At 46.5% G+C, this 23,544-nt stretch overlaps 1 protein-coding gene across 3 annotated transcripts in view; it reads right to left on the reverse strand.

Moving 5' to 3' along the window:
- Positions 1–21,216: 21,216 nt before the first annotated feature.
- LOC111149981 (neuron navigator 2) overlaps positions 21,217–23,544 on the reverse strand; it is a 393,207-nt gene continuing 390,879 nt past the window's right edge. For all 3 annotated transcript variants that reach the window (XM_022507270.1, XM_022507268.1, XM_022507267.1), the window contains one exon: positions 21,217–22,252. In XM_022507270.1, the coding sequence (XP_022362978.1) occupies positions 22,127–22,252 (126 nt within the window). In that variant the 3' untranslated portion in view covers positions 21,217–22,126. The remainder of the gene's footprint in view (positions 22,253–23,544) is intronic.

The raw sequence follows: 23,544 nt of genomic DNA on the forward strand, positions 1-23,544 counted from the left end.
ATATATTTGTTCACATTGCCAACCATCTCATCATAAAAGCCTTTTAGTATTGAGAAGCTGTCAAGTTCATGGCAGTAGATATAAGTTTTTTTGAAAGCTCAAATTTTATTATTGAGACAACAGTGTTTTTTTTTTTTCCAAATGAAAGCCTCACTTCATCTTTGGGAAAATATCTAGGAGATGCTGTTGTTTCTCAGTCATTCATTCAAGTACAAATGGGGTTCTCTGAAAGATGTGGCTAGCTCAAACAATTGCACAAGTGCTAGTCCTTGAAAAAATCACACAGGCATGCTTTAGGTATAATTCTCATTTCGTCCTGTATAATATTGAACGATCATATATTTTATACCTAAGTATAGGTTGGAATTTAATGACAATAATTTTTCCTGCTCCATCACTTATTCTTTTTTAAAAAAGATTTTATTTATTTGAGAGAGAGAGAAAGTAAGAACGAGAGTGCACAAGCAAGGGGGAGGGTGAGAGGGAGAAGCAGGCTCCCCACTGACCAAGGAGCCTGATGCGAGACCTGATCCCAGGACCTGGGATGACATGAGCCAAAGGCAGAGGCTCAACCAACTGAGCCACCCAGGTGCCCCTATCTTAGGTTATTCTCAGAAGCACAGAATCTGTAAGCACATACTCCCTTAGCCATCAGAAGGAGACATCATGGCACATGTAACCTCTGGAAAGTCCCAGCGCCCAGTTATGGGAGGGTCTTGGAGACTCCCAAGGTTCCCCAGATCACACTTTGAGAACCACTTACTTAAACATATAAAGAGCTTTGGGAGAGGAGAGATGGCAGAAAACTATCAGGCCAAGTTCCTACTGCCCCATGTAAAAGCTTATCTATGACCATACCTAGGCTTTCCACACATCCTCCTTTGTCAGCTCTCTTTCCTGAAGGAACCCCTTCTCCATCTATATTCAGCCCGTCTTTCTCACCGGCACCTTCTGTATGCGCATTTAAAGATTTATTTATTTATCTGAGAGAGAGAGAGGAAGGTTGTGAGTGCGAGGAGGGGCAGGGGTGAGGGAGAGAGAAACCCAAGCAGACTCCCTGCTGGGCAGGGAGCCCACATGGGGGTGGGGGGTACAAATCTCAGGACATTGAGATTGTGACCTGAGCCAAAACCAAGAGTCAGATGCTTCACTGACTGCACCACCCAGTGCCCCTTTATGAGAATTTAGGAATGATCACGTCTATCCCTTCCCCCACACATACCCTAAAACATCTCTTTCCCCTGTTTTCCTCTCACTTCTACCAGATGTCTCTCAGCTCCTGGAGCCAACTGAGCCTCATTCTGGGATTCTTTACCCTCTGCATTTCCCTTAACTTTTTTTTTTTTCTTGGTCAAGATTTTATTTATTTATTTGGTAGAGAGAGAGAGTACAAAAAGGGGGAGCAGCAGGCAGAAGGAGAAGAAGAAGGAGAAGCAGGCTCCCCACTGAGCAGGGAGCCCGATGCGGGGCTTGATCCCAGGACCGTGGGATCATGACCTGAGTTGAAGGCAGACACCTAACCCACTGAGCCACCCAGGTATCCCTCCCTCAACTGTCAATGTTCTTCCAAGATTCTATCCTTAGCCACTGTCTTCCTTCTTGTACAAGCTTCTTCCTCTCTGGTTCCAGCTAGCTTCTGTCTGATTGACAAGTCCCGATCTCAAAGATCTCTCTCCTCAGCTCCAGACCTAGACAGTCAACAGGGTTTGGAGATTTGGCCTTCCCAAGAACTTGTTAAATTCCATTAGGCCAGGACTAAGTGCTGTGTCTTCTAGTTCCAACACTCCACTCAAACAAAGCAAAGTAAAACAAAACAGTCTTGCCCCTAACTCCATGAATGCCTTCATTTCTCATGCTCAAAAAAAGTGCTCAAAACCCAAGTGCTGTTCCTGACACTTCCCTCTCTTGTCCACTCCATACACGGAATCAGCATGTCCCTTACTAAATCCTTAATCGACTTTCTATTCTTCTTTTTATTCTTAATGCTACTATCTAAAAGAAAAGCTATTTTATTATTATTTTTATTTTTATGAGCTAGATGAAGGTTGGCATTTTGGATATGTCATCTTCAATCTACACTATGACTTTTTCCTTTTTTTTTTTGGTATTTTTAGAATTTTTTTTATAAACATATAATGTATTATTAGCCCCAGGGGCACAGGTCTGTGAATCACCAGGTTTACAGACTTCACAGCACTCACCATAACACATACCCTCCCCAATGTCTATAACCCCACCACTCTCTCCCTACCCCTTCCCTCCGGCAACCCTCAGTTTGTTTTATGAGATTAAGAGTCTCTTATGGTTTGTCTCCCTCCTGATCCCATTTTGTTTCATTTATTCTTTTCCTACCCCCCAAGCCCCCCACATTGCATCTCCACTTCCTCATATCAGGGAGATCATATGATAGTTGTCTTTCTCCGATTGACTCATTTCGCTCAGCATAATACCCTCTAGTTCCATCCACGTCATTGCAAATGGCAAGATTTTGTTTCTTTTGATGGCTGCATAGTATTCCATTGTAGATATATACCACATCTCCTTTATCCATTCATCTGTTGATGGACATCTAGGTTCTTTCCATAGTTTGGCTATTGTGGACACTGCTGCTATAAACATTCGGGTGCATGTGCCCCTTTGGATCACTACATTTGTGTCTTTAGGGTAAACACCCAGTATACACTATGACTTCTTAATCCTATTTTACAGATAAGGAAATAGGTTCACAGATCTTCCCAATTATCCCCTTTTCCCAGCACTGAGAGCATCAGGGAAAGCTTCTTGGAGAAATCTGACCAGAGCTTTGAGGGAAGGTGTGTTTTTTAATGGGATAGGAAGAGAAAACCATATACCATACTGGTTCAAGAAAGAGTTACAAGAAAGTGCAGAAGGAGGAATGTATCTGGAATGTGTTTGTGGACACTGATGTTGTAAGGAGATATCTCTACTTAGAGGCAATGAGTTAAAACAAGCAGCCACTAGCAAAACATTTTCAAAATGCCTCTCTTTCCTTTCTTAATATAAAAGACGAACAGCAATGGCTACTAATTCCCAGTGTGCTGGGTATACCGCTAATGCTCTCATCTATTTTGTATGTAACTTTGCTACAACCCAGCTTGGGAGTCGCGATACCTGCATGTGACAGAATGGGAAACTGAGGCCGAGTCACTTCCCCGCATCTATCCAGATGGCAGAAATTCAAGCACATTCTCTTTTCACTAAAGGCAGAGGCACCATAGACCCCAAATCTCCACCCCGTCCTCCACCCAACTAACTACCAACTCCAGCCTCTATCAGGGGCCCTTTTGGTAAATATTTACTCCCTTTCCTTTAAAAAGTGTCTTTAGCTGGAGCCTCACCATGCAAATTTGGACGGTATTAACTAACCATGGAAATGGTTTTCCCATCAAAGACCTACCTACGTCTGTGAGTTTTACATTCTTCAGGAAGAAAAATGTGTCCCTGATTTTAAGTTGATGGCTTAACTTTAAAAGGAAAAAAAAAAAAAAAGACTTTTTGGTGCTGGTGCAGAAACAAGCCCAATTAAATGAGCTTGGAATCCCAGATGGGCTCCTGCACCAGAAAAAGGACATTAGGTAAAAACCAAGGCCATCGGAATGAAGCATTGACTTTAGTTAATAATAATGTATCGATATTGGTTTATGAATTGGGACAAATGTACCATGGAAAGGCAAGGTGTCAACATTAGGGAGAGGCATGCCCAGCCTAGGGGAACTCTCTGTACTATTTGTGTACGTTTTTCTGTGAATCTAAAATAATCCTCAAATCATACTCTAATTTAAAAAAAAAATCCAAATCTGTTTGCATAGAAGTGTTGGTAAGGAGAAAACATGACCACATTCTGTATAGTTTAAACGGCAAAAATACTGTCCAAACACAGTGCTTATGAAAAGGGAAAGTGGAGTTTCAGTTCATTGTTCGGTATCCAGAGCAACAAAAGTGTGCACTCCACCCCTGCCCAAACTCCGTGGGGCTGATGATTCTATTATTTAACCCACTCATCCTTACTCCCCTCCAATACCTCCCATCCCCAGGATAATGCCTCCTGGGATTCTTTTTGGCACAAACATCTTGTTTCAGTACCGTGTTTAGACTAGGATGGAAAGAGGATTATTTACACTACACAGGCAACCCAACGTGAAAGGACGGCCACCCCCTACACTTTACTCAACTTTTCTGTAAATATCACACCCCAGCAGTCACTAACCGACTAAGCAAAGCAGATCAAGGGGTGAGAGAGCGGAGTTTTTGTCATTCTTAGCAAAAAGTTTCATGTTGGCTAACAGCATTCTCAAGTCAAAAGGACTTCTTTTTCCTGGGATAGATGATTCAGTAGGGCCAAGGTTTGTATTCCAAGAAAACTCGCCTTTTAGAGCTGTAGCAATGAGGGGAAACGACCAGGAATGAACAATCATCATTGACAAGGCCTTGGACAGACTGATTTACAGAGGCCTGTTTTATGCACAAGTATTTGAGAAAGTAGGTTCTCAAACAAAGTCCTAAGTTTTCCTTGACACAATAATTAAAACCCCTCACCTCAGTTCAGAGCTTTAGAATCTTACCTCACATCATCTCATCTGACTTTTACAACAACCCTATGAGATACCCAGGGCAGGATTCATTTTTCTAATGGTTGACTGATTTCCCCAAGTTGGCATAGCCTGTAAATACAAGGGTGGTACGTGAACCAGGGTTTCTGAACCATCAGGACTCTTTCCTTTCACAAGTATTTATTTATTGTGTGCCTCCTCTGTGTCTAGACCTCTGGTTGTTCCTGAGGATAGAGCCGTACCTGAAATAAACACAGATCTTGGTCTCAGCGAGCTTTCAGTCCCGCAGAAGAGCAAGAGAATAACCAAGTCAGTGAACAGATGCATATGTCATTACAGATTGTGATAAAGACCATTGGGGAAATAGGGGGCAAAGCTAACCAGACAAAAGTCTCTTTAAGAAGGTAACATTTTGGCAGAGACCTGAAGGAACCACTGAGGCATGTATTGTGGAAAGAATGATCCAGACTTCTTGGGACAGAGGTTGTAAAGGGCATAACAGAGGTGGGAAATGCTTGCAAGGAACTCAGAGGCAGGACGTGGGTAAAGAGGAGAGCATGAACCAGAACGGAGTTGGGGAGATAGGCAAAGAGGGAATCCCTCAGAACTTTAGGGGTTCCGTAAGGTGCTTAAATTTCATTCTCCTGGGGCGCCTGGGTGGCTCAGTGGGTTAAAGCCTCTGCCTTCGGCTCGGGTCATGATCCCAGGGTCCTTGGATCGAGCCCCGCATCGGGTTCTCTGCTGGGCAGGGAGCCTGCTTCCCCCTCTCTCTCTCTGCCTGCCTTTCTGACTACTTGTGATCTTTGTCTGTCAAATAAATAAATAAAATCTAAAAAAAAATTTTTTTCATTCTACTCACATCAGGAAAGTAAGAAGGGGTTTAAATATGGATTGATGTGACTAGATGTGGGTTTCTAAACATTGTCCTGAACACTAGGTGAAGAATGGATTGAAGACTGATTTTGTTCTGTCTCTAGGGGTATAGGCAAGAGTGGAAGGAGAATGATCAATTCGCATTAGCTGGGGTTATGGTGGCCTGGACCAGGGGGGTGCAGGGAGGGTGGAGAGAGGTTGACTAAAAGGAGAATCAACAGATTGTAGAAGTGGATTAAATGGGTGGGGGGAGCTGGAGGAATGCATTGTTCAGTAAAAAACCCAGCCACGGACCATACATGGATTCATTTATGAAAAAGAGAAGAACATATTTGTTAATAAAGATTCTAAAGGGTGTATCACCTGAGTTGGTAATTTGGGTGTAAGAGAGAGAAAATCTCAAAAGACCACAGTTTACAGAAATATCCGTATTTCTCTTCCATGTACAAGTATGGCGCTGGAATGGTGGCTCCAAGCTCGTCAGCATCTCAGGCCTTCTGGATCTTTTGGTTTTCCTAATACCCAGTTCCCACTCTGGGGTCTGTAACATTGTGATTTATAATAAGAAATACGTATTTGGTTTCTGGCTCAGAACTCCTAAAATCCTTGGAATTTCCTAAGTGATTAGGATGGTAAAGGCCATCACCATGAGGTGACTTTTGTTTTGTTTTGTTTGTTTGTTTTTTAAAGATTTTATTTTTACTTATTTGACAGAGAGAGAGATCACAAGTAGGCAGAGAGGCAGGCAGAGAGGCAGGCAGAGAGGGAAGGGGAAGCAGGTTCCCCGCTGAGCAGAGAGCCCGATGTGGGGCTTAATCCCAGGACCCTGAGATCATGACCTGAGCCGAAGGCAGAGGTTCAACCCACTGAGCCACCCAGGCGCCCCAATGAGGTGACTTTTGGAAAGCACCTAAGGATGGAGGCTGGTTGCCCAGGGAGCCATGATGGGCTTAGAGGTTTGGAACTTTCAGTCCCACCTCCACCTCTGGGAAGGGGTGAGAGGTCAGAGAGTGAGTTCAATTTCCAATGATTTAATCTGCTGTGTTTATATAATGAAGCCTCCATAAACCCCCAGAAGGATGGGGTTTGGAGAGTTCCTGGATTAGTGATTCGGAGGGAGGGGTGAACTCAGAGAGAGTACCCCACATACCTTGCCCTATGCATCTCTTCGACCTGGCTGTTCCTGAGTTATATCCTTTGATAATGCACCAGAAATATAGTAAGTAGACTGGTCTCCTGAGTTCTGTGAGCCATTCTAACAAATTAATGGAACCCAGGGAGGAGAGGGCTGTGGGAGCCTCCAACTTAGAGCCAGTAGATCAGATGCACATGTAACAGCCTGGACCTGTGGTTGTTATCTAAAGTAGGCGTGGTCTCATGGGACTGAGCCCTTTACCTGTGGGATCTGGGGCTATCTCCAGGTAGACAGTATCAGAATAGAGCTGAATCATAGGGCATGCAGCTACTGTCACAGATTGCTTGGTGTGGGGAAAACCCCACCTCTTAGAGGGTCCCAGATGGCTGCTCTGATTCTGGCCATTAGACAGCAGAAGGGAGGGGTGCCTGGGTCCCTCAGTCCATTAGGTGACCAACTTGTGATTTCGGCTCAGGTCATGATCTCATGGGTGGTGGGACTGAGCCCTGTGTGGGGCTTTGCACCCAGTGTGGAGTCTGCTCGGGAGTCTCTCTTCCCTCTCCCTCTGCCCCCTCCCTGCTCTTGAATGCACGTGCTCTCTCTAAAATCTCTAAATAAATAAATAAATTGTTAAAAAAAAAAAAAGTTGAAGGGAGGAAAGAGAAGGAGAAGGACATGTCCTTTTCCTCGAAGAAGAGTCCGTGCCATTGCACCCACCAATTCCCCTTCTCCACCGTGAGCCAGAGCTCGGTCACAGAGCTGCAAGGGAGGGAAGCATAATCTAACTTCTGGGTTGTTCTAGGACAGAAGATGAAGGGGGGAGTCGACACTGGGGGCAACTCTCATTCTGTGCTGCACAGAGCCAGCTGTCTGCAGTGCCTCTTTTCCAGGAAGCAGGTGGTGGGTGGCGATGGATGGACATTTCGTGTTTCCCCTTATGGTTAGGTCTTGCTTCTTTTGTCTACTTGGGGAATGCATTCATGTACTATTTGTGTCCCCCCCCCCTTTTTTTTAAACCAAAGAAGGGCTGAAGAAGGAGAAGGAGCTTGTGCCAACACCAGTTAAGGAGTTGGAAAGGAGACAGCCCTAGAGGTGGGAGGAAAAATACGTTGTCTGAGAGGCAATGAGGAGAGCTGTTTCAAGAAGTAGGGGCATGCCCACACTCCTGAAATTCCTAAAACAGCAAGAAAGATGAGAACAGAAACTGCTTGAGTAGATAGAAATCATCGGGGACCCTGAGAGGACCAGTTTTGCTTGACACTCAGGAGGGTAAGCCAGATGGAAGTGAGTTGAATAACAGGTGCCCCCAGAAACAGCCACATGTACACGAAACCGTGCTGTTCAATAGAAAAGGCATTTCAGCTCAACAGAGAGAAGACGTGTACTTCGGTAAAGCATGTTGGGACGACTGGTTCTCCAAAATTCTGCAAACTTCTGACGCTTTGCATTCTATGCAGAAGTTCATTCCAGGAGAATTGAAAACCTAAAAACCTAAATGTGAAATGCAAAATTTTCAAATAAATAGGAAAATACATCTGTGGTAGATGGACAAAGATTTAGTACAATCTAAGACCGCAGACAGGATATATACCCAATTCTTGCCTCCAAAGCAGCAGGAAGGGAAGTGAAGCTGGGGAGGGAGCATGTAGAAGGCTTGAATTCTGTCATTTTTCTAAAATCTGAAGGACATTTGACAGTGTTAATATTGTCTATTCTAAGTGATAACAATAAAGTTTATCATACTATTCTCTAAACTGTGTTTTAATATATCACAACATTTCTCAGTGCTGAAAATTAAATAGGAGAAGAGGAAGTGGAATAAAATTATAGGCCAGTGTCTTCATTTGTTCAGACTGTTGTGACAAAAACACCATAGACTAGGGGGTGTGGGGAGGGGGCAGACTTCTAAACCACAGGAATGTTTTCTCACAGTTCTGGAGGCTGGAGGTCCAAGATCAAGGCACTCGTGGTTGTTTCTGATGAAGTCCACTTCCGGGTACAGAAACAGCTGTTTTCTCCATGAAGAAGGCAGCTTCCTCACATGGAGGAGGTAGCAAGGGAACTTCCCAAGACATCTATCATCAGGGCACTAATCCCATTCGTGAGGGCCTCACCCTCATGACATAATTCCCCACAAAGGCCCCACTTCCAAGTAGCATCACACTGAGAGGTAGTTTTCAACATATGAATTCAGTGGGGGCAGGGAAGCTGGACAAACAGTCCATAATCTATGGACATACAGCCTACAGCAGCCAGTTTGGGAGATGAACCATGAGAGACTGTGGAGTCTGAGAAACAAACTGAGGGTTTTGGAGGGGAGGGGGGGTGGGAGGTTGGGTGAGAGTGGTGGTGGGTATTAAGGAGGGCATGTATTGCATGGAGCACTGGGTGGGACGCATGAACAATGAATCTTGGAACACTGAAAAAAATAAAATAAAATAAAAAAATAAAACAGCATAATCCAGCACAGAACGGAGTAGAAAATCTCCATGTAAATCCCACGAGTAATGTTTTATGGATTGTTTGTTTCAAATGCATAACATGTGTGTTGGTGTGTGACTGCGTGCACGCAGGCTCATGTGTGTGACAGCATGTGCTTACGTGGCATGAGTGTGCGTGCACGGAGCTGCTTCATAAAACGTATTTCTTAGGATCATGGTCAAAGGAAACTGAAAGCCACGGTGGGCAAGCATCACAAGTTTTCAAGCCAGTGGGCTATGAAAGGAAGCAGAGCAATGGAAAGTAGCTGGAAGTTATGGGTGGTTCAACGGGGGAGGGTTTTGATGTTTTTTTCCCTTCTGTATCTTAAATCTGTAGATTCTGGATCATGTTTGTGGGCTGATGGAAGAGAAGTGAACAGAGAAGCAGAGTTTGGGAATCAGGTTGGGGTGGTGGGTGGGAGTGAGCACGCGAGTGGGATATGCTGGGCACTAATTACACACACAGGGGAGTGTGTGTGTGTGTGAGTGTGCATGGGGGCCCTGTAACCCATAGCATGGCTGAGAGTCTGTGTGACGTGACAAGGCAGCTGTAACCCATGCCGTGCCCTGTAACCCATAGCATGGCTGAGAGTCTGTGTGATGTGACAAGGCAGCTGAGCAGAACAGGCTGGCCAGCGGGCCGCAGGGCAAAGCTCTGGCAGCAGGCACTTCTGGAGTTCAGGAAAGACAAGGGGGTGAAAGTGATCTAGGAGGTGAGCCTTCTCCGGAGTCATGGGGTGGACCCAGGGATAGACGCTGAAAGGGGCAAGGAGCAAAGGGGCATTGGGGAAACGGGATTCCCTGAAGAGGGCACGTGGGGAGAAAGGGGAAGAGTTCTGGGAAAGGGGAACAGAGGAGGGACAGGCACAGGCCTTTAAATTCCAGTCTGGAGTGGAAACTGGAATACCAAGTTGACACCTTCTTACTGAAGGTCAAGTTACAGGTAGACAGAGTAATAACATCTAAAGGCCTCTGCTTACTAGGTACTAGTCTATAAATCCTACATTTATGTCCTAACTTATTCATCGTAACAACCTTATACGGTCAGTTTTAGTTAATGAACTTATTTTACATTTACAGATAGTGAAACTGAGACACAAAGTGTTAAGAAACTTGCTGGAATGGGACGCCTGGGTGGCTCTGTCAGTTAAACGGCTGCCTTCAGCTCAGGTTGTGATCTCAGGGTCCTGGGATCGAGTCCTGCATCAGGCTCCCTGCTCAGCGGGGAGCCTACTTCTCCCTCCGCTCTGCTGCTCCCCTTGCTTGTGCTCTCTTTCCCTCCCCCACCCTCTCTCTGTCAAATAAATAAATAAATAATCTTAAAAAAGAAAAGAAAAGAAACTTGCTGGAGGTCACAAAACTAGCAGGTGGTAAAGCAGAGCTTCAAATCCTGCCCCAGAGGCCATCCTCTTAACCCATTACTAGTCCACACCAAGCTCCCACGGTTGGCTGCTCTATGGTAGACGGCGCATAGTTATTCCAGACATGACTGGTCCACAAAAGGAAAAGCATGATTTGGAAAATAACATCTTTGTCCTACAGTGCCTCAAACATTTGCTATTTGGTCTGAATTATACCCACAAGTCATTTTTGAGTATGTGCTATGTGCTAGGCATGCTACTGAAATTGGTTAAGGCATTGCCCATAAAACCTCTGGTAAGCACACTTGCATTGCCTGACTGAGAAGAGTAGCAAGACTTCTTTGACCTTGGACTAACTTTTAAGTTAAAATGTATCATCACCGAGACAATATGTTATATGTGAAGACAGATCTTGGTTCACACTTTATCTCTGTCATTTATTGCTGTGTGTACCTTGGCTAAGATGCTCATTTTTTTTTAGACCTCAGTGTTTCCATAATTAAAATGGCAGAACACTGGCAGGGGCCCAAGAAAGAAGAGAAAAAAAGATGAGCTTGCTTAATTGGCTCGAAATGACCCTATTTTGATTTACCAAATAGCATTGAATAAGATCACACATTTCTGCTGAAATAAGAAAAGAAATGAATACAGACCAACAAGTCACCAAGCGACTCACAAAGGACACAAAGGCCTGTAGTCGAGCGCCATGGTTCTTCACCCGGGGACGACGCCTGGAACTTGAGTTCTCTGGCACGGTGTCCATGCTCTGTAGGTAGATTATTACATACTAATAACTATTTTATATTTTCTTGCTACTTTGCATCATTGACCTCCCTCATATTTTAAGGTTGCTTATCATTGGGGAAAAAAAGGGGGTTTTCTTCTTAAATTCTTTCCAGTTGTCTGCATGGCCATGGAGCTGTAATGGCCCTACTACCACTTAGAGCTGTCCCAAAGGGCGTCACTCATTTCTCGGCCCACCACCACTTAGGACTCTTGGACTCCTCTTCTCAGCAAAATGCCATCACCGCTGCATGGCCCTGATGGAGGAGTGAATGTGGACCATCTTTCTGTGACTGCCTTGTCCACAGGTACCAACCCCCACTCCATGCTTTCTGAAGGGCGGAGTCATGAAAGGGGGAGGCTTCCAGCTGTACACCAAACGCAAGGACGCTCCCCTAGCCCACAGGAGAAGCAGCTGTCCTCCTTAGGAGTGCTTTTGGATGCAAATCTCACTCACAGTTGCTGAAAGGGTAGGAACATTTATTATTCCCCTACAAGAAAATCAGACATAGGTGTCCTAGGGTTGAGTCAACATCACCGTCAAGGCCCATCTTCTGTGTATCCTCCTACTCAACCTCCCTCAGCATGTTGGCTTCTGAGGTACTTTTTTCTAAATTAAAAAATAGTTGACATATCAGTTCCAGGGTACAACATCGTGACTCATCAATGGTACACATTTTGCAATGCTTACCACAGTAAGTGTGGCTACTATCTGTCACCACACAAAGTGATGACAACATTGACTATATGCCTTAAGCTGTACTTTTTCATCCCCATGACTTATTTATTCTGTAACTTATTTCATAACTGGAAATTTGTACCTTTTAATCCCCTTCATCTATTTCCCCCATCCCCTACCCACCTCCACTTTGACCACCACTCCCCCAGAATTCTGTTTCTATTTTGTTGTAGTGATTTTGTTTTTCAGGTTCCATATATGAGTGAAATCATGAAATATTTGTCTTTCTCTGACTGACTTATTCCACTTAGCATAAGATGCTTGAGGTCCATCCACATTGTCATGAATGGCAAGATCTCATTCTTTTTATGGCTCAGAATATTCCATTGTATATATGTTTCACATTTTCTTTATCCATTCGTCTATTAAGGGACACTTCGGTTGCTTCTGTATCTTCGCTATTATAAATAATGCCACAATAAACGTAGGGGTGCATATGTTTTTCCAAATTAGCGTTTTTGTTTTCTTCTGGAAAATACCCACCTGGGATGGAGTCCCACATCAGACTTCCTGCTCAGCAGGGAGTCTGCTTCTCTCTCTGCCTGCTGCTCCTCCTGCTTGTGCTCTCTCTCGCTCTGACAAATAGATATATAAAATCTTAAAAAAAAAAAAAAGAAAAGGAGAAGGAAGGAAGGAAGAAAAGAAGAAAATACCTAGAAGTGTAATAATTAGGTCATAGGGTATTTCACCTTCTAGTTTTTTCCTCTACTGTTTACCACAGTGGTTGTACCAATTTACATTTCCACCAAGAGTGTACAAGTGTTCCTTTTCCTCCACAATCTCACCAACACTTGTTACTTCTTACCTTTTTGGTACTAGCCATTCTGACTGGTGTGAGTAATGTCTCCTTGTGGTTTTAATATGCATTTCTCTGGTAATTAGTGATGTTGAGCATCTTTTCATGTATCTGTTGGCCATCTGAATGGTCTTCTTTTGGAAAAATGCCTTTTCAGGTCCTCTCCCTATTTTTCTAAGCAGAGTATTTTTGTTTTTTTGTTGTTGTTGTTGTATAAATTCTTTATATATTTTGGATTCTAACCCCTTATCATATATATCGTTTGCAAATCAAGATCTAGCTGCTAAGTGTGTTTCATTGTACAATAATATCATTGCTTCCATACCCTTTCCGTGGAGAGAGAATTTTGCTAAGAAAGGCAAGTCCAGCCAGATGAAGGACTGGCATTGCTTTGGCTTTGCTGCCCCCTAGTGGCCAATTTGAGGTATAATTGACAGCCTATAACCAGCCCGCAATGCGGAAGCTGGGAGAGGTCCTTGGTCCCAAGCACATCCTGATTGACCAGCACTCAGGGGAAGCCACAGTCTGTTTCTACTGCACTCTGTCTGCTAGTAGTGATGATCCACTTTAGGAAACCACCGAGCTAGTCCAATTCTTTCATTAGACTAATGGGAAAACCATGGCCCTGAGAGGGGTTTGGATCTCTAAGGCAGACAGCGAGGGGAGGAGCCAGTAACTCAGGTCTCTAGACCCCAACACTCTTTCCACTGTGTCCTGCCCAAAGCAATCCTGCCAGGCAAGCTAACCTCCAGAGACCACCTGGACTCACCTGCCAACCAGGGCGGGGATCCCTGGTTGGACTCTCATGATGGTGCATTCACTGTTTTAAAAAGCAGCCTGTTCCTTGTTTGTGACCTTAGCTAGTTTCCACTGTTCTGGAGCCCAGGCCCACCTCTCTGCATCCTCCCCTTTTGGACTAGTTCCATCCTCTGAGGTCACACCGCTCCAGCCTCCGACCCAGCGGAGATTACGGGGTTAAAGAAGTCGGTGCTGGGAGGACAAGGAAAATCGAGGAAGTGTTTCATGGCATCAGCACACTCTGCACACCGCGCCTCCCTGAGTCCTGCAAGACCCGTGTGGTTAGGCCCACTTCACTCCAGGGGGGTTGAGACCTAGGGACAGCCTTAACCTGTCCAAGCTCACATATCAGTTCATGTCAAGGTGGGTGAAAACCATGCCCTTGATTAATGGACTGAGGAGCCAACTTCGGAGAACTCAAACCAGGAGCTAGTGGTGGGAGCAGGGGGCCGGGTGGGCAGCCTGGGCTACCGTTTGCTTTCTGAAAACCTTATTATGAAGAATAGCGTTCACAGAAGGAAATGCACAAAAAGCAAAGACAGCTCCATGATCTACGTCAGCCAAGTCCGGAAATAGGAGGATGACAGCATCCCTAGGCCCTTTCCCCTTCCTGACCACCACCCTTGCTCTCTTTACAGTTCCTCATCTACGCAGGCACACAGCCCCGAATGGTAGTGTGCACTTTCTAGAAACGGAATCTTATTTCGGCGTCCTTTTGGGTCTGGCTGCGTTCACTCAACACTCAACTCAATATCTACTCACAAATATGTTCCCTACAGCAGGACACTGACCTACCACAATTTTGTTCATCCTTTTGTCAGTGGATATGTGGGTTGTTTCCAGGTTTTGTTAGAATGAACACTAGAACTGCTGTGAACAATTGTGTACCTATTTCTTGGCATATGTATGTGTGTGTGTGTGTGTGTGTGTGTGTGTGTGTCTGTATTTCTCTTGGGTGTATGAGTATCGTGATGGAGCTGTCTCTACCAATTTGGGCTAACCAAATTAAGCTGTAATAACTAAGTACCACAGACTGGGTGTCTTAAAACAACAGAGAGGTATTCTCTGACAGTTTTAGAAGCTAGACGTCTAAAAGACCTGCTAAGGAGTCAGCAGGTCTACGCTCCCTTTGAGGCTCAAGGGAGGATCTTGCCTCTTCCCAGCTTCTGGGGGAAGCAAGGAACACCTGTGATTCGTACTTGTCGGCTTCCAGCTAGGCCATTCGGACCTCCGCCTCTGTTTTCACATGGTGTTCTTCCCTTGTATCTACACACCGTCTTCTTATAAGGACCAGCCATATTGCACGAAGGGCTCACCCTACTCCAGGATGACCTCATCTGGACTAAGATGCCATTTCTACATAGGGTCATATGTGGAGGTTCAGGGGGTTAGGACTTCCACATGTCCTTCTAGGGGGACACCACTCATTCCATAATAACAACTAAGAATAGAATTGCTGAGCTGTCCTATCAGATCCTGAGAAAGGGCCCGAGTGTAGATAGCTAATTGGTGCTGTGGGGTCAGGAAGCAGGACTGAGGGCGGTGCTGGGACCAGGGTGAGCCAAGTGAGGGGCTGGGAGCACATCATGTGAGGCGGACTCACTCTCAAGGGTGTGTCCTCACTGCTCGTCCTTGTGCAGCTCTGAGAGGAGTAGACGAAGGTCACCAGGAAGGGAGAAAGCCAATGAAGAGCTCCTTGATTGGCACTATGGGCCACTAGACCCAGTCTCACTGGGAGCCTCTAGAGAGCCCTGGAGACTGTGCCTCCCACTCGTCCCATGGAAGGATGGGAATGCTGGGCATCTTTCCACTGACTGCTTATTCGCCGTGGGTCATCCCTCAGGGGACTAAATCCCCTGTACGCTGCTGTGAAACTTCTGTGGCACTGGAGAACGGTCTCAGGCAGGGAAGCAGGGACACACGGGGGCTTGCAGTGAGATACTGTCAGCACACCAGGTGTCCACAGCAGGCTCAGATGAAGTCAGGGGTATGGACTGAGGCATCAACGGTGTTTGCCACAGCTCGTGCTTTGCAGTGCTCAGACCAGTCATTTGGTGCATCGAGTCTATTCTGTTACTGAAAGTCCAAGGCAGCTGCTGGTCAAATTTCCAAAGAAAAGACTCTGAATGGGAGGGTTAGTGGAACAATCTAGCCTCCTTGCTACGGCTGTCCCCAGGGCCATCACCGATCCTCAGCATCCTCTCCTCAGTCCTGCATTCTGTGATGCCCTCGGCCAGCACTTCGTTCCTGGAGGCTCTGAGCAACTGTCTACCTTGGCCTTGTCAGGCTGTGGTGGCAGCAAAGGCCCATTCACAGTTATCACCAGGCCTGGAAATGACCGAGAGATATCCTGAGAGTTCCCCAAGTCCAGACACTCTTGCTCCTGCTCCCATGGAACAGGCCTAGCTCCCTATCATAATCAGGGTCAGTGACCCTGCCAGCGTCCACAGTCCCAAGTGATCTCGCTGCAGATGTAGTTTTTTTTTTTTTAATTTATTTATTTGACAGAGATCACAAGTAGACAGAGAGGCAGGCAGAGAGAGGAGGAAGCAGGCTCCCCGCTGAGCAGAGAGCCTGATGTGGGACTCGATCCCAGGATGCCAGGACCATGACCTGAGCCGAAGGCAGAGGCCCCAACCCACTGAGCCACCCCGGTGCCCCTGCAGACGTAGTTTTAAAGGCAGTGGTAGAAGTGCTGGAAGAAGGGAAGTACCCCTCCTCCTGCCTTCTTGCCCAGACGCACAGGGACGGGCACTTCTAATTTTACAGAACCTAAAGTTGTAGGGCAGGAAGCCAGAAATTCCCCAGGTGGGTTGCTGGAGGGGGCCACTCCTGCTTCTCCTCCTCAGTTCCCGGACTTATGCGTTCTAGTTGTTGGGCACCCAGCAACAAATAGTGGCCAGTGGTTGAACATGTACCATTTCCTGGAAAGCAGTGCTCCAACACAGAATGACTTTCTCAAGCTGGTGCCTTGAGTCTTTAAGAGGACAGGTCAGCCTCCACTTGACAGTAGGAACCAGTGGATCCCGTTGTCACGTGTCCTCGGTCAAGTTCCCTTCTCCAGGAAATAGGTCCTTTGGTCTGAGATGCTACAGTTCTCTGCAGTAAAGCAAGCATGTGCTGGGTTTATTTGGGGAATGTCTAGTCTATCTTCTTGAACTGTTTTTGGTTCCTGTTCTTTGTCTTAATGACTATGGCAGTTAAGTCCTGGTATCTGCTAGAGAAATCTCAGTTTTCTTCCCCATTGGCTATGTTTCACCATTTGCATTTCTAAATACATTCAAAATCATCTCGTCAATGCCATAAAACTGTGTTGGACTTTCAAGTGGGATTGCGTCAAATCTATAGTCTGTTTTGGAAAAACTGACACCTTCACAACACTGATTCTTCTAATCCACAAACACAGTATTTATCTCCACATGTGTTTGGGTCTTCCTCAATCTCTCTCCACAATGTTTTATACATCTCTGTGTGGAGGCTTGCCCATCTTATATTTCATTTATTCCTAGGTATTAGGTATTTTTGATGCTTTTAAACTGGTACCTTTGAAATTCTTAAACTTGGGCTGCATAAAGATGTTGACTATTTTTATTTTTTTCAAGTAGCTTCTACCTCTACCGTGGGATTTGAACTCACAACCTGGAGATCAAGAGTTGCATGCTCTACCGACTGAGCCAGCCAGGCGCCCCTGTTCAGTTGATTCTCATGTATTGATTTTGTATCCAGCTGATGTATTCAACTCACTATTTATAATAATGTCTGCGAATTCTTTTTTTTTTTTTTTAAAGATTTTATTTATTTGTCAGAGAGAGAGCGAGCGAGAGCGAGCACATGCAGAGTGGCAGGTAGAGACAGAGGGAGAAGCAGGCTCCCTGCTGAGCAAGGAGCCCGATGTCAGACTCGATCCCAGGACGCTGGGATCATGACCTGAGCCGAAGGCAGCCGCTTAACCAACTGAGCCATCCAGGCGTCCCAATGTCTGTGAATTCTTTTGGATTATCTTAAGTACATAATGTTATCTGTGAATAAAAAGGGTAATTTTCCAACCTAAGGAGACTATAGCAGAAAGGGCGTGGGTTTTAGAAGTGGATACTGTGGTTTTGAAGTCATCATGCCCTTTTCCTATGCTGATCCTATATCCTCGAGAACATGAGAACAAGACTGTGTAGCAATGGGTAGAACAGATACCCAACATGGGAAACCTTAGGAATTCAGGGTATCTAGTTGCCAAACCATTGCACCAGCTCCCCTTCGTTCTTTCTGACTGGCAGGAAAAACCGCCTCTATAGAACATCTGGATTCTCTCTCCCTCGGGCTGGGCCACTGTGGTGCCTGACAGGCGCTGAGCTGCTCACATCACTGGCAGCGGAGTCAGCCGTGGAGGGTCTATTTCACAGAGAACCCACAGGCCTTGCTTCAAGCCTTTAAAGTTTTTGTTGTTGCTGTTCAAAGTGAAGGCTGAGAGGTGATCTCATCTGCCACGGTCTATGCCCTGCGATGGCTGCCAGCTGCTCGGTGGAACGGGGCCCCTAAGATCAGAAGCAGCTCAGCGAGGCAGGCTTTGGATTTGGAAGACGGGGCTGGAACTCCCAACTCCCAGCCTTCTTAGCTGACAGGATCCTTGGTAAGTGGTTTTCTCTGATCCTGTTTCCTTCACTTGTAAAATGGAATTAGGAATATTTACCTCCTCAGGGTCCTTTTGTGGATTATACTGGAGCGTTTGGGAAAGCAATTTGGCTATTAATAGGTATTCAATACATTAAAAAAACAAAACAAAAACTTTGCCTGTGCCAAGGAGTCCGTTGGCGGTCTGCCCAGACACCAATGGGGCTTGCTGCTGCCAGCGCGGCGGAGGACACACATCACTGGCATCACCCAGGAGGAGGTTAGAAATCAAGACACTCGGGCCACACCCTGGACCTTTCCATCAGAATCTGCATTCCCACAGGATTGCCAAGGACTCACCAAATTTCAGAAGAGTCCCAAGGTTTGAGTTTCCAATAAGCCCCACACAAGGAGCAAAAAGAGGAGAAACTGAGGAGGCGGCGGCGGGATGTAGACGACTTGGTGACAAAGGAAGGTCTGCTAGAGTTAGGGGCTCTCCCTGCTGTATATCTTTCTCCAGAACAGTTGCTGTCGCCATGCAGTCAAACTCCGACGAGGACTTGCTCGAGCACAGAAAAGCCAAACCACTAATCTGAATAAATAAGCATCAATTTTATTGAATCATGAATAATTTAAGACTGGTACAATCATCGGCTTTATTCTCTATGACGTGGGGCGTGATCTCCAGTAGATCATTGGCAAATCCAAAAACCTCATGACAAATGAAAATTAAATAGGGAGGGCGGGAGGGAAGGAGGAAGGAAACATACCGTACACAAAATACTCAATTCCTAGTTTTCTCTTTAAAAATGGCTAGAAAAAATTCATCAAAATGCAGCACTTTAATCGATTATTTACAATTTCTATGTTACAATGAAAAAATGTACATCTTATAGGACATATTTCATCAACTGCTCCACTGGAAACAACTAGATTAAAACAGCAAACCTTCCATTTAATATCCACAAAGTTGGATTATTTTCCTTTTGAAGTAGATTCGCCATGATCAAATTTGAGTACACAGAATTTCGAAGTTGAAGCATCGACAGTGAAATAAAAAATGTCCCCAAGACACAACAAAGGTCTAGGCAAGTCTCATTCCTTGTCCCACCCCTCCCCCACCCCCAAACTTAAATTAAAAGATATTCCCATCTCATTTATGGCCTGTATAATTCTTGGCAGTTTGGGAAGAAGACTTTTGGCTTCCATTGGTAACTCAACATAAATGTTGCATAGAATTTCATACATTTCAAAATTAGCCTAACTGTAGAAAAAGGCAAACTGGAAGCATTTCGGACAGAGCCCTAAATGAGTACAAAGTCACTTTGTCAAAAGTGAGTGACACTAAAGTAAAATATGACCGAAATTAGAAATGTGCATATCAGACAACCCTGCTTCCCTAAACTTTAGGAAGGACACAGAGTTGTGAATCACACAAGGGCTACACTACTTGAAATCACTGGTCATTAGCCAGGTAGCACCAGGGACAAAGGTCTCAGTTCTGAGCCTGGACCCAGCAGAAGGGAAGTCTGTAGTAGAGGGGAGAAGACAGAGAAGATGAAAAAAAAGGAGGAGGGTTTCAAACAATATTAGCAGGTGTCTACTCACAAGGTGACTGGGAAAACTGCCCCCAAGGAGAAGTCCATTTTATCTCCTCCCAAATTCACAGTATGAGCGTGTAAGGTCATCGTTGGGAAACAGATTGAGAAGGACCACTCTTCAGGTTTACCAGAAGGCTCAGGGTGTGGCCCGTGGTCACAGGCTAAATTCATGGTTTGAAGTTTTTATGGGAAAAAAAAAAAAAAAAACACCAGAACAGAACAAGACGACACTCACACACCCAGATGGCTAATGAAGGTTGCACACAAGAGAGTCTGAGTTTACGGAGATGAGAGCAAGGACAGCACGGAGAGCTTTTCCATTCACTAGCTAGGGGGACACATTCTCCTTTTCCTCTAAGGAGGAAGAAAGTGGTGTCATCCAATGGCATACGAGCAGTTTCAGGTCAAGTTCTTGCGGTAAGAAAATGAGAAAAAAATGTACAGAGACAGACCTTCAGAAATAGAAAATGTGAAAGGTGGAATAAAAACCCTGATCGTTAACAGAGACACCCCCACCGGGGCCTGATAAAGATTCTCTTCATAAAGCATAAACTAACAACTTACAGATATACCACTCTCTGTAAAGGAAATACCAGTATGTTGAAGACACATCCTAGTAGGGTGTGTATCAGCAATGTCATGTGGACTTGGAACTTTTGCCTTTTCCTGCATCAGACAGATCACTGTCCAGGCAGAGTGTTAGTTGGAGACTGATAAGAATCTTAAAAAAAAAAAAAAAAAAAAAAAAAGCATCTTTTTTTTTTTTTTCCTTTTTTCTTTTACCCATGGTCAAGCATCCACACAGATGAGTCTTTTGGATGAGAAAAGTCACAGCAACTTGAGTCCTCCTAATGAGTAGATGACTTTTTAGCCCTGTTTGCTCTGATGGGGAAAACAAGAAAAAGAATAATGGACCCCAGGCAGGCACAACACTCGTAAATGAACACGGTTAGTACAAAACCAGTAAGGCATTGCTTTGGGAAGGTCAGCACCGAAGAGGTCAGGCAAGACTCGTCTGGACGGAGGCCGGGGCTTCTGGAAGGGAGAGGCCGCCGGCCCCTTGTGGAGTTGCATCGCGTTGGTTCTGAGGAAAGTGCAAGTCTTGTGCGAGGTGACCTCAGCACCCCACCTGAGGTTGGGGCTGGCACGCCTGAGGTGTCGATGTGCGTTCTGAAGCCTCGAGGACGAGAAGAAAAGGCAAGGTCCCGGCTCACCCACGCGTGGAGGATGGGGTCCTGGTCCTCCTAGAAAGGACACGCCCCCCCCCCCGCCCCCCGCCCCAGCAGGGCCCCGCGAGGTGTAAAACCGTGGGGATGGACAACCAAACAACCAGAACTCAGCAGGACCAAACCGAAACTCAACTCCTGCGGTTCTTTCTTTCACCAAAGGACTGATTCTGACCAAAGGGGGGCGTGGGGGGGGGGAGGAAAATCTTCAAAATCAAAGAGTCAGAAGAGGGTGGGGAAACTCAACCTCATTTGCAAGGGGGTAACCAGTTCAAAACAGACCCATTCTCACCGGCCACAGTGTTTGCAGAAAGAAAAACCTGATTCACGGAGACAGGAGGAGGAGGACACAGACACTCGCTGTCCGCGCCGTGGCCCCATCCGCTCGTGCACGTTCCACTCACGCTGGGGACCGATCGGAGGCTGACGGGTCTGGGAGGTGTGGCTGAACGGGAACAGGCAAAAATACCCCTCGGGGAAGGAGAGCACCATTTAAAAAGCCAAAAAAACCAGCAAGCGGGCTTCGCTTTGCGCTTTGCGTTTGCCTAAGGTGTCCCCGCGCCGTGCTCTGCGCTCCGCTGAGTGGGAGCGGGCCGCGCCTGCGCTCTTAGCACCAGCTCTCTCCATGGCCAGCCGCGGGGAAGGCGGGGAGGCAGAGGCAGGCGCCCACGGCAAGACCCAGCCCGGGCGTCGGTGTGGAGGGGCAGCTGTGTTGCCCGCATTTCCAGCTTGGCTCCAATCTCTCTGCTCTGGGCAGCTCGCAGCACGATGCTGTTGGGTTTCAGAGCTTCCAAGTGGGTTCTTGGTTTCTGTGTGTGTGTGTGTTTTCTTTATAAACCTTTCCATTTCAACGGTGATGATCCTTTCCCGAGAAGTAACTTCAGTGTCTTAGGGAGGTCACGGTAACAAGGCAAACGATAATGAAAATAAACGATGAGATAGTGCAGGTCTCACTGTGGAAGGGAGCGGTGCCAAGGCGGCTGGCCCGGGAGGCCCGCACCCAAGTCGAGGCTGGAGGACGAGGGGTCTGGGTATCCCTGCAGCTCTCACGCTGCGGCCGGGGGGCTGGCTCAGGAGGGCATCTTCAGGGGGTGCAGGGGACGCACATGGAGCGGGGCACGGAGGGGAGAGGCAGGCAAGCTCCATGGCTGGCCCCTGTCACAGAGTAGACTCTAGGGACGAGTCCAAGATGTCATCCTGATGGCTGTTGCTGTTAGAGTCGCTGTCGTAGCTCTGGGGGCTGGAGTAGTTGGCCGCCTCCTGCAGCCTCATCAGCATGTTCATCTGGGGAGAGAGCGAGAACGTGAGCGCCTTTCGGCCTGGCAGCCATCCGCCTCCGGACTTTTCCAGGCTCCTGCTCTGTCCTCCAGACTCACCCTGGGCTGCACCCCACAGCAGAGGCCGTGGATGAAAAAACAAAACTGTGAACTCCAGGCCAGGCTTCCAGGTTTCCAATCCTGCCTCTAGCACTTAGGAGCCACATAACCCCAGGTAAGTTACTTCACCTTATTGTGTCTCGGCTTCTCCATTGGCCCCATGAGAACAATCGTACCTATCGTACCACGTTATGGGTGTGGACTGAGTGAATACAGGCAGAGCACAGAAAACAAAAGAGGAAGTCTTCTAGGAATCCAGTATTTATCTTGTATTTGCAAGTGACACACCTTACCCAAGCACAGCCCTCGGGCGGAGGGGAGATGCCCGTCCAGCCGCGTCCAGCGGCCTCCGCACCGCTGATAAGTGAGGCACACGGCTCCCCCTCTGGAGAGCAACAAGCCCATGAGGATGTCTGGCTTTGGCCAGAGGGCAGCCTGGAGCTGGCAACGCTCCCGCTCCTGCCGAGGCCACCACGGGGAGGTAAAGGACAGCAACAACCACAAGCAGAGCCACAAAGCACAGAGGCACCTGGATGCTGAGGCAGGAAACTCCAGTTTCCTCCATATCTGAGCCCCCAGGTCCTCCTCTGCAGGTCCTCCTCTGCAGAGCAGAGAGAACAAGAGCACCTGTGTCTCACAGGGTCGAAGGACAAGAGGAGCCTCAGACCCGCAAAACAGCGGCTGGCGCATAGGAAGTTCTCAATAAAGGAGATCTGCCATCATCACCACCATTTGTTTAAAAGGTTTAAAGAATGTTCTGAGACCTTCCCTGCCTACAGTCTGTTGGTTATTTGTTTGCCAGTGAAAGGAGGAAGAAGGAACGAATGTTATTTGCAACTGTAAACTGTCTTTTTGATTCTATGTAGCAAGTAAGTTAGAAAGAAGGGTCTCTCTGAGCTAGGGCCAAGATGCGAAGCAGCTGGGCATGAAATCCAGCTGCTTCCCAGCCAGCTGCCCCTCAGGATGCCTCATGGTCTCCTTGGGTGAGCCAGGGCGTAGAACCACCATCAGCGGGGCCTGTCGGTGTAGCCACCACCGGGTAAGAGGTGGAGCTGAAGCACAACAGGCAATCCTTGGCAGCCACGATTATTCACTCATCAAACAGCCCCAGTGTATTTACAGTGTATAGTCTCGGAAAAAAAACAAAAAACAAAAAACAAAAAACAAAAACGAGTCAGTCCTCTTCTCCCAGAGGTCTCA

Source organism: Enhydra lutris, unplaced genomic scaffold (genome assembly GCF_002288905.1).
Source record: "Enhydra lutris kenyoni isolate GAN:26980312 unplaced genomic scaffold, ASM228890v2 scaffoldscaffold22, whole genome shotgun sequence".
NCBI classification, from domain to species: domain Eukaryota; kingdom Metazoa; phylum Chordata; class Mammalia; order Carnivora; family Mustelidae; genus Enhydra; species Enhydra lutris.